This window comes from Bubalus bubalis, chromosome 24 (assembly GCF_019923935.1).
Source record: "Bubalus bubalis isolate 160015118507 breed Murrah chromosome 24, NDDB_SH_1, whole genome shotgun sequence".
NCBI classification, from domain to species: domain Eukaryota; kingdom Metazoa; phylum Chordata; class Mammalia; order Artiodactyla; family Bovidae; genus Bubalus; species Bubalus bubalis.
The window spans coordinates 3,814,561-3,828,177 of record NC_059180.1 but is presented as its reverse complement, the minus strand read 5'-3'; the positions used below and the strand labels follow the sequence as shown (position 1 = coordinate 3,828,177).

The 13,617-nt window shown below is 60.3% G+C and overlaps 1 protein-coding gene across 1 annotated transcript in view; it reads left to right on the top strand.

Annotated features, from left to right (window-relative positions):
• ZNF316 (zinc finger protein 316) overlaps positions 1 to 12,147 on the top strand; it is a 32,273-nt gene extending 20,126 nt beyond the window's left edge. Inside the window, exons 13-18 of the mRNA XM_045164333.1 lie at positions 291 to 343; positions 2,071 to 2,377; positions 2,587 to 2,705; positions 3,581 to 3,707; positions 4,198 to 4,311; positions 6,905 to 12,147. Coding sequence (XP_045020268.1) covers positions 291 to 343; positions 2,071 to 2,377; positions 2,587 to 2,705; positions 3,581 to 3,707; positions 4,198 to 4,311; positions 6,905 to 9,231 — 3,047 coding nt within the window. The 3' untranslated portion in view covers positions 9,232 to 12,147. The remainder of the gene's footprint in view (positions 1 to 290; positions 344 to 2,070; positions 2,378 to 2,586; positions 2,706 to 3,580; positions 3,708 to 4,197; positions 4,312 to 6,904) is intronic.
• The last annotated feature ends 1,470 nt before the right edge of the window (positions 12,148 to 13,617 follow it).

The following is a 13,617-nucleotide window of genomic DNA, read 5'->3' as shown; positions in this document are numbered from 1 at the left end:
AGCACAGGGTCACTTTATTCCAAAGCCACGAGTCCTCAGGTGCAGGCCCAGCCTGGGGGCGCCTGCTGTGGGAGAGAGCTAGGCAGGAGGGGCTCTGCTGGGCTTGGCATGGCATCTGGGCTTAGCCTGAATTTGCAGCCAGAGGCCTGGATGAGAAGAGCCTCCCTCTGGGCCTGAGGTGAGTGGCGATTGGGAAACCTCTGCTGAGCGTTTCTGACACCCTGAGTGCTGGGTAGGGCTCTGTCCTCCTGCAGGCGGCCAAGGTGACACGTGCACATGTGTTTCTACAGCTCAGGCACCTTCACATGGCCAGAGAGCCACGGAGACTGAGGACACGGGCTCTGTGAGTGGCTGGGGCGGAGGGTGGCCCTCCTGGGTGTAGTTCCAACCACCGGCACCTCTGGTCCAGTGATACGGGGCCTAGAACGGGGTCAGCGTGAGAGTCAGGACAGAGGTGGCTTCTGGGTGCTCATGTGCCCCTGGACTTGGGTCCTGGTCTCTGGGAGGAGCTGTGCGAATGCTCAGAGTTCCCTCCCAATTACAGTGTGAATTTTAAAGCGGCAGCTCAGAGCACTTGGGAAAAATGAGCGCACGCTGCCTTATTAAAAGAGACGTGATGAGTTGTGGTAAGAGCTAATCAGTGAGCACTTCTCCTAGGAGGTGCCCAGTGGTCTGGACTGTTCTCATGACTGGGGGGCACCTTTCTGTGGGGGCCCCGTCCTGGTTTAGGGGTTCTGCGGCGGACGCCGTGTGCTGATAGAGCTGGCCGAGCCGGGGTGGGCCCTGGTGTCCTCTGATCCTCTGGGGTTCCCACTCTCTGCCCAGGATCCTGGGGTCGCTGTGTTTGTAGTAGGCTTGGCTCACTTTTAGACAGGGAGGCCTGGCGTGCTGCGATTCACGGGGTCGCAAAGAATCGGACACGACTGAGCGACTGATCTGATCTGATCTGATCTGGCTCGCTTTGGAAGTGACCCCATTCAGGTCTGAGAGACTGATGAGCCACGCTGGCTGATGGCCCTTAGCCTCTGCGCTTTGCACTCAAAGCCTGTGCTTCTGTCTTGTCCCCGGCGCTCCACTGGGGTTGGTGAAGGATGCGCAGGTGGGAGAGAGGAGTGGCCCCAGGGCTCGGCATCCCGTCCGTCTTGGGTCCACAGCCCCAGGCTCTGTGCCCCAGGCAGTGTGGCTGTGTCCCCCTCCCTCCCGAGTGCCTGGCTGAGCCGACAGTGATATCCACGTGAGTTTCAGGTGCTGTGAGTCACCGGAGATTTGATGACTCAACACTTAGGGTTCTCGGATCCCTAAACGTGAACAGGGTCACCAGGCATTTTATTTCACCTTTGCTGGTCCAGCGATGAACCAGATTTCCATGACCTGCTGAGCTTTTTCCAGGTGCCCTGGACAGCACGAGGGGCAAGGGCTGTGCCACATGCCAAAGGGGCCTGACCTGCAGGCTTGGCAGAGCAGGTGCTCCCAGCAGGGTGGTCTCACCTTCCCCGCCCAGGGCTGTGGCCCGCACGCTCAGACCTTGGCTCCCATACTCCCTGCTGCCGGGTTTGTGTGTCCAGAGCTGAGTGAGCATCTCCTCCACTCATACATCGGGTGGGCTGTTCCTCACAGGCTGTGTGCACCCGTTTCACTTAATCTTAGCCAAAAGGCCGAGAAGCGATTGCGTGCACCCCTTTCAGCTAAACACAGGCTGGACCACCCTCTGGCACATTGCCTGGACTTTATGCTTCCACATCCTTGTGGATAAAAAAATGCAGGATTAATCCCCAATTTACTCCAAGAAAGCACGGTGGTTCACAGCAGGCCTGTCCTGCTCCTAGGAAAGAGCCATGGCCGAGTAACGGGGCTCACAGTGAGGGGCTCTTTGGCAGCATTTCTGGGGACAGAATCTAGGTTGTCCCCCCTGAGAAAGCGCTCAGGGGGAAAGGAAAGCTCTCCTGTCCTGGTGCCCGGTGCCCTGTTACTGCACCTCAGGGCAGAGCAACCCCGCCTCCCCAGGAGGGCTGCAGGGCCCCGGAGCAGATGCGTGGGGGCGACGCGTCACCGTCACTGTCTGTGTTTCAGGCGGAGTTGAGGCTCCTGGCAGAGGCGATGGCAGCCCCTCGCACGACTCCAGACTCGCCCGCCGCCCAGCTGGAGAGGCTGGACGGATCAGAGTGTGGTCCTGACCAGGAGGAAGAAGAGGAGGAAGGAAAGGGGGACCAGGTGGAGGCGCTGGAGGAGCGGCTGGTGGAGGTGGTGGTGGACGCAGATGTGGAGGTGGATGGCACGGTGGAGGCGGCGCTGGCAGAAGAGCAGAGTCCAGCGTCGGGAACCCAGGAGTGCCCCCGCGGCAGCAGGGACACCGAGTCGCTGGGCCTTCAGGAAAAGGGTAAGAGAAAGGAGCTGACCCCTGGGGTGGAAGTTTCAGGGGGCTTTAGGGGGCAGCCGGGAAGAGCTCTTGGACAGGGCAGAGCCGGGGCTGCGGGATCAGCCCGCCGCACTTGAAAAGGGGGCGTGGCCAGGAGCTGCCCATCCTGGCTGGATGGACACGTGTCCGTCTGAGGCTAAAGCCAGGCTCTCAAGAGTCTCTCTGCTCAGCCCTGCAGGCCTCCCGGGCTCCAGCCACGCCGAGGGATGAGGACCTGGAGCGGGAGGGGGAGGGGGACGAAGAGGAGGAGGACGAGGACGAGGTCGACTCCCTGACGTCTGCGTCTCAGGTGAGCTGCCCCCTGGTTTGGAGCTCAGTTAACCAGGCAGGGGTTCCGGGGCAGGGGGAGGGGGCGGGATCCGCACCTCCTGTTGCGGAAACCCCCTGCTGGCAGGGCAGCGGCTCTGTGGGTCCCAGGCCAGCCCCAGCTGTGAGCGGGGTCAGGGCCGCGGGAAGCAGTTGGCCGTCTCTCTGAGCGACTTCACTTTCACTTTTCACTTTCATGCATTGGAGAAGGAAATGGCAACCCCCTCCAGTGTTCTTGCCTGGAGAGTCCCAGGGATGGCGGAGCCTGGTGGGCTGCCGTCTATGGGGTCGCACAGAGTCGGACACGACTGAAGCGACTTAGTAGTAGTACTATTAGTAGTCTGAAGCCCAGGGGTTATGGTTCTGCTGTCCTGGGCCTGACCCTTCCCAGGCCACTGTCCTGATTGGGCACCAGTGCCCACACTCTGCTGGTGCCAGTTGTCCACCCCGGCGTGAGCTCTCACACCGCTGATGTGACCCCTGGCTTGAGGCAGACAGTGATGCGGGAGGGGTGAGGTGGCCATGCAGCATAGCTGAGGGGTCCTGGGCGTCGTGGTCCTGGGACTTCAGCATGAGACCCCGTGCTGCCCCACCTGAGCTGAGCGATCTCCCTCTCTGAGTCTGAGGTCCTGATTGCTGAATGAGACCAGCCTGGGTGAGGCCTGGGAGCCCCTAGTTCCGCCGGGCATCTGTAGGCTTGCCAGTGATGGGGTGCTGGGCTGTGTCCCCGTGAGCCCCACATTACACGGCGAGCCCAGTTCCCGCCAAAGTGATTTCCCATCCTGTCTCCGTGGGGGTGCGCCCCTGCCTCTCACCCAGGTCAGGGAAGGGCAGTGGCCAGGGTGCTTTGTTTCCCAGGGGCTGGTGACCTTTGAAGACGTGGCTGTGTACTTCTCCCTGGAGGAGTGGGAAAGGCTGGACGCGGACCAGCGGGAGCTCTACAAGGAGGTCATGCGGGAAAACTATGGGATCCTGGTGTCCTTGGGTGAGCAGAGCCCTCGGTCCGCAGGAGGCATCCTAGCCTGACAGCTGCCTGGGGCTTAGCGGTCTGAGGGTGGTTTGTGGAGCCCGAGGATCCTGGAGAAGGGGGTGCTGGTGCCAGCTCACCTCCCAGGGAAGCCCTGGGGACCAGCCTGGCTTCCAGCCAGGATGTGTCACAGGGGGCTCACTGTGGCCCGGCAGCACCGTGGCCCAGGTTCCATGTCCTGGGGAGTGGCTGGCCCAGCGCTGGTCTCTGTGCTCCCCTTAGAGGCCTCAAGGGGTGAGGAGTCTGGAGGCAGAGGAGAGGGGTGGGGCCCCCTGCGGAGGGTGGTGTGTGGAGGGGGCTTGGCAGGGGAGTTGGGGGTGTGGGAGTTCCAGCGGGGAGGTGGGGAGGCAGGTTCTGGAAGGGATGGGACAGGAGCGGTGGAGGCAGGGCTATGCGGGTCGGGGTGCGAGTACAGCCCTGCAGCTGCCGCCTGTTCTCTTTGGGCCAGGATACCCAGTCCCCAAGCCGGATCTGATCTTCCGGCTGGAGCAAGGAGAGGAGCCGTGGGTCCCAGACAGCCCGCGTCCCGAGGAGGGAGACATCGTCACTGGCGTCTACACAGGTGAGCGTGACACGGAGTCTCGCAGGTTTTCTGGCAGACTTCAGACTGCACCTTTGTTGCAGCCCCAGAGAGGGGCCTGGTGCTGCTGGTCTGCACTGTTGGGGGGCTCCTTGGGGACTGCACGGCGCTGGGGGCTTATCCCTGCCTTTGAGAGTTGGCTCCTTTTGGTTCCAGTCTGCAGAGGCCCAAGGGCTGGGGAGTCTGTAGCAAACTTTGAGGCTCCTGTTACAAGTCTTTAAAAATAATGCTCTCTCCTTGCCCTGCCCTCTCGTGGGTTTTGTGTGCCTGAGGGTCAGCTCTTGTGGCTTCCCCACCCGTTCGGCCATTTCCTCTCGCTGGGAGGCCTGGGACCGGGGGCCAGCGTTCCAGAGGGCAGTGTTCAGGATGGTGCATTTCTCCTGAGAGCCCGGACCCGGCTCTGTTCCACCAACTTTCTGGGCCTCATTTTGTAGTCGGGTGGAGAATAAAGAGTTTGAAGGAAACCTGTAGTTTCCTGCCCCAAGGCTGTTGGACTGTTGGTTCCATGGCGGTGCTCCGCGGGGTCTGTGAGCTGTTCCAGGAGGTCGGGAGGTTCAGGGGAGGCCCGGGCACAGTGCGTGTGTTTGCTTTAGTCTTGGGTGATGCTTGCCTCGTGCGGGCTCCGGACGTCTCATGCCACTCACGTACCTGGAGCAGCGTGTAGATGTTTTAAATTAAATACAGGAAGACATAACAGTGCTGTGCCTACACGTGTACTCTTCAGAGTATTTCCTCGTATACTGTTTATTCTCATAACAGCTCTGTGAAATAGCAGGGGAGGAACGATTGGTCTCACTTGACAGTGGAGAAAATCAACTTTTAAAGTAGTGATTCAGTCACTCGCCCACAGTGGGCTCAGGCCGCGGGCCTTACGTTCCACTGTGCTGTGGGCCGGCTTTCCTGCCCTGGGTCCCCAGGTTCTCTGGGTCCCTGTGGGAATGTCTCCTGGCCTTCAGGATTGGGGGGCAGGCCTCTGGCTGGTAAGAAATGCTGCTGCTGCCTCCAGGCTGAGACTGGGATGTAGGTGATATTTCTCAGAGGGTCTTAGCGGGAGGTGTGCCCTGTTTCAGGGATCCAGCTCTGAAATGCCACCTGGGGACAGAGGGACTGCAGGTCTTCATTGGCTGGTCTCTGAACATGTGGTTGGGTGTGTCCCCCTTCTCCACATGTCTCGGGGGGAAGTATGGGCAGGTTGTCAGGCTTGGAGCATGGCCCCGGCTGAGGTAGTCCTCACCTGGTGTCAGAGTCCTCAGGAATGGACATGTCAGGGAGACGAGGTACCAGGCTCCCTTCCCCAGGGTGCACTTGTCCACTCCGCGCCGTGGGTCCTGGAAGAGGCAGTGGAGAAAGCCCCAAGCCCTTTGTCAGAGCACCTCCTCCACCCCAGCTCCAGCCTCACCAGTAGACCTGATGGGTCCTCACTCGAATCCCAAACAGGCTTGCATCTGGGAACTCGGGGAGCCCTGTCCCCACCACAACCTGGAGTGATCCTTCCAGGTGCTGGAATTCTGAGGTGGACTGCGTGGTGCGTGGCCGTGGTAGACAGACGCAGGCAGAGTGCACTCGAGGAAGGTGGCACACAGGTGCTCTGAGCACCGGGGGTGCTGCGGGCCAGGTTCCTTGTGTGACGTAGCGCCTGCTCTGTAAATACCAGTTCCCTCCTGGGTGTATCATGACGGCAGGCATATCACCCCATTTATAAACCGATTCTGTGTCTGCACTCCTCACTGAAGGGTGAGATCAGGAAACTGCTGGTGGAGGAGGGATGGGATTGCGGGGTTCTGGGGCGGGTCCTCGGCCTTCTACGATGGGAAGATGTTTGTAGCTCACCCAGTCTTAGTTTCGGACCATTTCTCAAGTGCACAATGGCTCAGGAAAAAAAAACAAACAGGCTTCAGGGAGGCTCGTCTCTGCCGGCAGAATAGCCGGAGCATAGTTAGGGTGAGTGCAGAGAGCTGAGGCCTCCAGGCCCTTTAGGTCCTTGGCTCAGGGCAGCCTTTCTTGGTTCTGCTCTGGGGGTGGGAGCCTGAGGCTGGGGGAGAGGGGCCGAGAGCCAGAGAGACGCTGAGCAAAGCTTAGGTGCTCACAAAGTCAAGTCCTCCGTGACCCGGCCGTACTGGCACTGGGGTCTTGGCTGCCTTGGGCCAAGCAGGCCAGGAGGTGGGGTTCTCCAGGAGACAGGGGGCTTTGGGAAAAACAGAGCAGGCATCTCAATCTATTTTTCTGGCCTGTGGTCTCACAGGAGCCCCCAGGCAACGTCACCCACTTTGTAGGTGTCCCTGTTCTTCAGTGAGGTGGCAAGCCCTGGAGGGAGCTGGAGGTGTGGAAAAGGGATTTGTTGAGGCCATGTGAGGCAAGTTCGAGAAGGGAAGGAACACCAGCCTTCCTAGGAGGGACAGAGAACTCTCCTGTCTGCAGAGTTCCTCCTACCTGGGGTAGGGATGGAGGCATCCTGAATTCAGCCCAGTGCTCCGGGAGCCTGGGGTCCCACAGAAACAGCTCCTTGCAGGAGCCGGTAAGGGGCTGCTGGCATGGTGTCTTCTCATCTCTCCTGTGGTCTTCTCGTCGCCTTCAGGGGCCTGGTTCTGGACCGACGACATAGAGGACCATGAGGAGGATGACGATGAAGACTTCCTGGCAGAGGTGGCAGAGGAGGAGAACGAGCCCCCGGGGCTGTGGTCGGCGGCCTACGGAGTGGGCGATGTGCCTGGGACCTGGGGCCCTGATGACTCGGATTCTGCGCAGACTCCGGAGGGCTGGGGTCTGGACCCCGGCGGGCTCGGGGTCCTGGCCCCGGGGTCTGAGTCGAAGCCCTTTCTGCCTGACCGGGAGCCGGGTGCGAGCCTCCTGGCGCCCTGGGCATTCCCGGCCGCGGTGGCCGCGCCAGCTGGGCGCCCGGAGACGACGTGCGATGTGTGCGGCAAGGTGTTCCCACACCGCTCCCGGCTGGCAAAGCACCAGCGCTACCACGCGGCGGTCAAGCCCTTCGGCTGCGACGAGTGCGGCAAGGGCTTCGTGTACCGCTCGCACCTGGCCATCCACCAGCGCACGCACACCGGCGAGAAGCCCTTCCCATGCCCGGACTGCGGCAAGCGCTTCGTATACAAGTCGCACCTGGTCACGCACCGTCGCATCCACACGGGTGAGCGGCCTTACCGCTGCGCCTTCTGCGGCGCGGGCTTTGGGCGCCGCTCCTACCTGGTCACGCACCAGCGCACGCACACGGGGGAGCGGCCCTACCCCTGCCCGCACTGTGGCCGCAGCTTCAGCCAGAGCTCGGCGCTCGCGCGGCACCAGGCGGTGCACACGGCTGACCGGCCCCACTGCTGCCCCGACTGCGGCCAGGCCTTCCGCCTCCGTGCTGACTTCCAGCGCCATCGACGGGGTGGCGGCTGCGCGGAGCCCGGCAGCGAGGGCCCTCGGCGGGAGCCCTGCAGCGAGACGAGGCCTGCGGCAGGGCCCGAGGAGGCCGAGGTGGGGCCGGAGGGGCTGGAGGGGCCCGAGATCGATGAGGCGGACGGAGAGACTGAGGGAGAAGCCGAGGTGCGAGAGGCGGCGGTGGAGGCGCCCACCCCACGGAGCAAGGACGACCCCGAACCGGACAGGCGGTTTCTGGGGCTGGGCAACGGCCTGGGGGAGGGCGAAGGCCCTTCCTCACACCCGCTCGGCTTCCACTTTCCCATGCACCCCAAGTCTTGGCTCCACCCGGATGGCTTTCCAATCCTCGGCCTCCCGGACTTCGGGGAGCGGCTGCCGGCCGACGGGCGCCCCCTGCCCGGACCCCTGGGGGGCCGGCTCTCCCTGGTGGAGGGCGCCGGGCTGGCCTGCGACCCTTTCGGTGGTGGGGTCGGGCCTGGAGGCGCCAGCGGCCTGCGTGCGTTCGGGCCTGCAGTCGGGGGACTGCTGGCGGAGCCGGCACCCGCCGCGCTAGCAGAGGAGGAGAGCCCGTGGATCTGCTCCGACTGCGGCAAGACGTTTGGGCGCCGCGCGGCTCTGGCCAAGCACCAGCGCTACCACGCGGGCGAGCGGCCGCACCGCTGTGCCGATTGTGGCAAGAGCTTCGTGTACGGTTCGCACCTGGCGCGCCACCGCCGTACGCACACCGGCGAGCGGCCCTTCCCGTGCCCGGAGTGCGGTGCGCGCTTCGCTCGCGGCTCGCACCTGGCGGCGCACGTGCGCGGCCACACGGGGGAGAAGCCCTTCGTCTGCGGCGTGTGCGGCGCGGGCTTCAGCCGGCGCGCGCACCTGACGGCGCACGGGCGCGCGCACACAGGAGAGCGGCCCTACGCGTGCGGCGAGTGCGGCCGCCGCTTTGGGCAGAGCGCGGCGCTGACGCGGCACCAGTGGGCGCACGCCGAGGAGAAGCCGCACCGCTGCCCCGACTGCGGCAAGGGCTTCGGCCACAGCTCGGACTTCAAGCGGCACCGGCGCACGCACACGGGCGAGAAGCCCTTCCGCTGCACCGACTGCGGCCGCGGCTTCGCGCAGCGCTCCAACCTGGCCAAGCACCGGCGCGGCCACACGGGCGAGCGGCCCTTCCCGTGCCCCGAGTGCGGCAAGCGCTTCTCGCAGCGCTCGGTGCTCGTGACGCACCAGCGCACGCACACGGGTGAGCGGCCCTACGCCTGCGCCAACTGCGGCCGCCGCTTCTCACAGAGCTCGCACCTGCTCACCCACATGAAGACGCACCGCGGCACGGCGGGCGCACCGGTCCAGGCGCCCGCGGCGCCCGTGCCCAAGGCCGAGGCGCCCGCCAAGGGGCCGCCGAGCGCGGGCACAGGGACCGGGCCCGGGGAGCACGGCAGTACCCTGCTGGAGTTCGCGGGTGGAACGAGCTTTGGCTCCGAGCCGACGGCCGCCTTCGCGGGGCCTTCAGGCGCCTACGAGGAGACCATCCTGTGAGGGCCTCTGACGGAGGCGCAGGCCGCTAGGCCGCAGGCCCTTTGCTCCTCTGGCCTCGGGGGATGCCGAGGGCCCCATCCCTGGTGCGGTGCCTTACCCTCAGCACCGGTGCACCGGCCTCAGGCTTCCCTCCTGCTCGGCCCTAGAGAACCGGCCGCCGAGCTCGCATGGCCGTGAGGGGGGCGCGGGGGGCGAGGCGAGCCGCGCGCGGAGCCGATGGGGCAGGGGCGGCCACCCCGACAGGAGACTGCGACATCCCTGGATCGATGCGGTGAGGCCACGCGGTGGGGACGGCCGGCGATGTTATTTATTTTACCCGGGTTCGATTTGGGTGGTCCAGGGGAGAGGTGGCATGTGAGTGAGTAACGGGGGTTTAACATAACGGCGAGGGAGGGGAAGGCCTTGCGTCAAGGGAGGGTGGGGTGGTCGAGGGGTTTGGCTGACGACTTCTTCCCATTCCTCAGCGGGAGACTTCAGGGATCTCCTGGCTCTTCAGAGTATGTCCAGGAAGCGTTAAGGACTGTGCGTGGCGAGGGGAGACCTCGTGGGTTTTCAGAGGACGGTGTTCCTCCCTAATCCGGGGCGGGGGAAGCAGAGTTGCACTGGGAAAGCTTTTGTTCTGTGACCGCGGATATTTATTTCCACTGCTTGTATGGCCTGAAGAATCTGGAAGGAGGAGAAAAAAGCCAGAAACCAAGCCGTGGCCCCGTGTGGGGTAGGATGGGGTAGCAGGTGTCCACAGGGTCCCCAGGGACCTTGAAGCCTTACTCTCCAGGGTCCTCACTCTGCTCATCCCACTTGAGCGCGGAGATCCAGCCTGGTGGTGTGGGGTTTAGTCTTAACTCCCCCTTGGAATTCTTTGGTGCCCTTACCCCTGGCAGCTGGAGGCACACACTCAGAGATTCCCCCACAGTGCTGCCTTCAGCTTCCCGGCTCCTCTGCTCGCACGGGGGGGGGGACATACAGGGCCCTGCTCTTCTGAGCCCGTGGCTCACTTAGATCCAATAACCCAGTGTAAAGTGACAGAGGTCGGTAGCAAGGTCACTTAGGGCTATGACCGCCCACCCCCCCCCACCCCCAGGCTCCTTTTACTCTGCCTTTGTTGTCCTTCTACACTAGAAGCCAGCAGTGTTTCCGTTTTGATTCCCATTTCACAGCGTGGGTGGTAAGCCGTCCACCTTGGGGGGTTCCCACCTGAGCCCGTGGCTCAGTGACTGACCAAGTATCCAACTATGCAAGGCCCGCGGCCAGCACCCACCTTCCAGGCCGGCCGTTTGAAGCCACCAGGTCACCTGCAAGACACCTGCCCCACCCCCCCTTGATGTTTTTTTGGCCAATGTGAGTGGGGCCAGAAAACCGAAATTTTGAAGCAACCTTATTCCCTTCTAGACCTAGTTCCTTTTGTGTTAGTGTAGATGTGGCCGTGGGGTCTGAGAGCCGGCAGCCAGGCTGCTAGAGGCTGGGCGGTAGGAGGCAGCGTAGTCACCGTAGTCGGTGGGTGGGAGGAGGGCCTGGACTGCCAGATGGTGGTGGTGAGAATTATTAGCCTGGCTGATGGGGGTGGAGTGGGTGGGGTGGGTGGTGAGGAGGACAGGGGTTCCCAGGGAGGCGCCGGCAGTGTTGGCTGGTGCCCTCTGTCCCTGGCCTCTCTCTCCCGCTGTGGGAAGGCACCTCAGGAAGGGCCCAGGGCAAGGTGGGCCAGCCCTGCTTGGCCGGGGTCCGGTCCATGCCCATTCTGCATGGCCCAGCCCTTGAGCACAGACCTGCAGCCCCGCCCCGCAGCTGTTGGCAGGAGGAAGGACCTAGCTTTAATAAAGAGTGGACAAACGAGCCTTGTGCCTGGACTCCGTGTTGTTGCCCCTTCTCTGGCCCCTCAGGGAGGCACTGCAGGGCTTCAGGCCCGTCTTGTTTCTGCAGATGATCTTAGGAGTGTCTCTTTTCAGAATCTAGAATTGGCCTGTGCGGAGTCAGCCCAAGAGAGCTTCAACCCCTGCTGCCCGTGTCCACCAGGCCTTTTCAGGAGTCCCCAGCGGGCCTCCACACTGCCACCTACTCCTTGTAATACGCACACCTGTGTTGGGATATAGCCTCGTTCAGTGTTTTTTGGCCAGGCCCCATTCCTGGTGGTCCAGACCTCTCTCCTGAGGCCCCAGCACCACACAGGTTTATCCAGGCTCGCTTGCTCTGTGCCAGGCCAGGGCTCACCTCCCTGCACCTCAGACACCTTCCTTTGAACTGATTCGTTGACTTCTCACCACACGGTGTCCCTGCAACCAGACCTGACCCTCCCATCCTTTCCCCAGGGAATTGAAAAGTATGAACTATGAAGTCAATTCTCTTTTCAAATGTGGTTTGGAAGCATCAGAACAGAACCCAGTATTTCAGTAGCAGATGGACATTAAGACCTAGTGTAAACTGGATGGCCCTGAGGAGCTTAAAGGCTCTTCAGAAAAGTTATTCCCTGATAGAGCGTACAGTTGTCCAGCCAGATACTTGATTTTAGGGGGGAAATAAGGCAATCCTGATGGTTATAGAAAAGAAAAGGTAGACCACCTCCCTGGTTTTGAGAGGATTTCCAAATTTCTGGAGTCCTGATTCATTCCACAAATGTCAGTTTAGCATCTCGCATCAAGGCCAAGGAGGATCGGAAGCCCCCAGGGCCCTGTGAGACATGGCCCGTGAAGGCGGCGCTTTGAGAATTGTGAGGTCCTGAGCACCCTCTGGTCTCCACTTAACCTTTATCACTTGAATCTTCCCATCCTCCTCCTTTTCTCCTGACACCCTTCCACGTAAACCCTTCAAACATTTCCTTATAACTTTTTTTTTTCTTTTCCTAATTGGCTACATATGGAATAAAAATATTTTGAAGTTTTGGATTATATTTATTAAATAAAGCTTTATGATCCTTGTTCATTATTTAATTTTTCCCCCTGATTTCAAAACCCATGCTAGTTGTAAAATTTCCAACAGTACAAAAATGAGTTAAGTACACGCTCTTCCTGTAGTCCCACCACATCCAGCCATCAGATACCACGGTTGCTGCAGGTGTGGGAGTGCATTTCTTCACATGGAAATGTTTTAAAACTCAGGACATGCTTTACATGCTCTATACCACTTGCTTTTTTCATCTAGCCATGATACACGCTTTCTTACCTGACAGAGTTTCCTCACTCTGAAGTGCCCCATCGTAGCATCTTCATTTTGTGGATATACCATCATCACCTGTGGAGCTCCTCCATCAATGGCTGTTTCCAACTTCTCACTGTTGCAAACAGTGCTGCAACATAGATTCCTGTACGTGTGTCTGTGCAGTTATGTAGATTTTTAAGGTACCAGTTGATACGAGATAAAACCCTGGAAGTGCTGATGCTGGGTCAAAGGGCATTCATACTTAAATTTTGAGATGCAGCTAAATGGCCATGGAGGACAGCTTCCGTGGTGGCTCAGATGGTAAAGAATCTGCCTGCAATGTAGAGACTTGGGTTCATAGGTCGGGAAGATCCCCTGGAGAAGGGAATAGCAACCCACTCCAGTATTCTTGCCTGGAGAATTCCATGGATGGAGGAGCCTGGAGGGCTACAGTCCGTGGGGTCACAAAGAGTCAGACACGACTGAGAAATTAACACGGCCAACTCCAGCCTGGTGCCATGTTCGCCCAGGGCAGCGAGAAAGTGCTGGCAGTCCGTGGCCGCTTCAACACATGCCATCAGCATTCCATTTAACTTGGTTCTGCATTTTACAGAGTGCTGAATGGCTTGCATTTATTTCTTTTAAACACATAAACAGGTTTTTTAAAAGCAAAAACAAAACCTTGTGGCCTCTGCTAAGTATTTCTGTGGCTGTGGATAGAAAGTATCTCTACCCAGACCGAGCTGGCTTCTCTTGGATTACGGCTCCTTCACTATTGGTGCTTGTGTCCTGTGTTTCCAGCTACAGCCTTTCCTGTGGTTCCCAGAGGGCCCTGAAGCAGGGGCCAATAGGAAGTCTCCTTTCTTTCTGTTCATTCATTCATTCAGCAGAATCCTTGAGCAGAACCCCCTACTGGGGGCTCCCTCTGGCTATGCTGGGGGCATGTTCAGTCCTTAAGCTCCTTAAAACATTCTACGTTGCTAACTCAGCACTTTGAAAACTGGATTCTAACCCACAGTGAGAAATCCGTCTTACACAGTGCATGTGTGCATGTGAACACACACACATTTTAATGAGCCACTACGAAATCCTTGCATTTTTTTATCCCACCATATTTATTTCATTAAACACACACACACACACATACCTCACCCCATAATGAGTCATGACCTGCAGTGTGGAAACCATGGTTGGAATTCCCCTACACTCCGGCCCCCTTCTGAGCTATGGGAGGGGGTGCTTTCCCAGTGTCCAGGC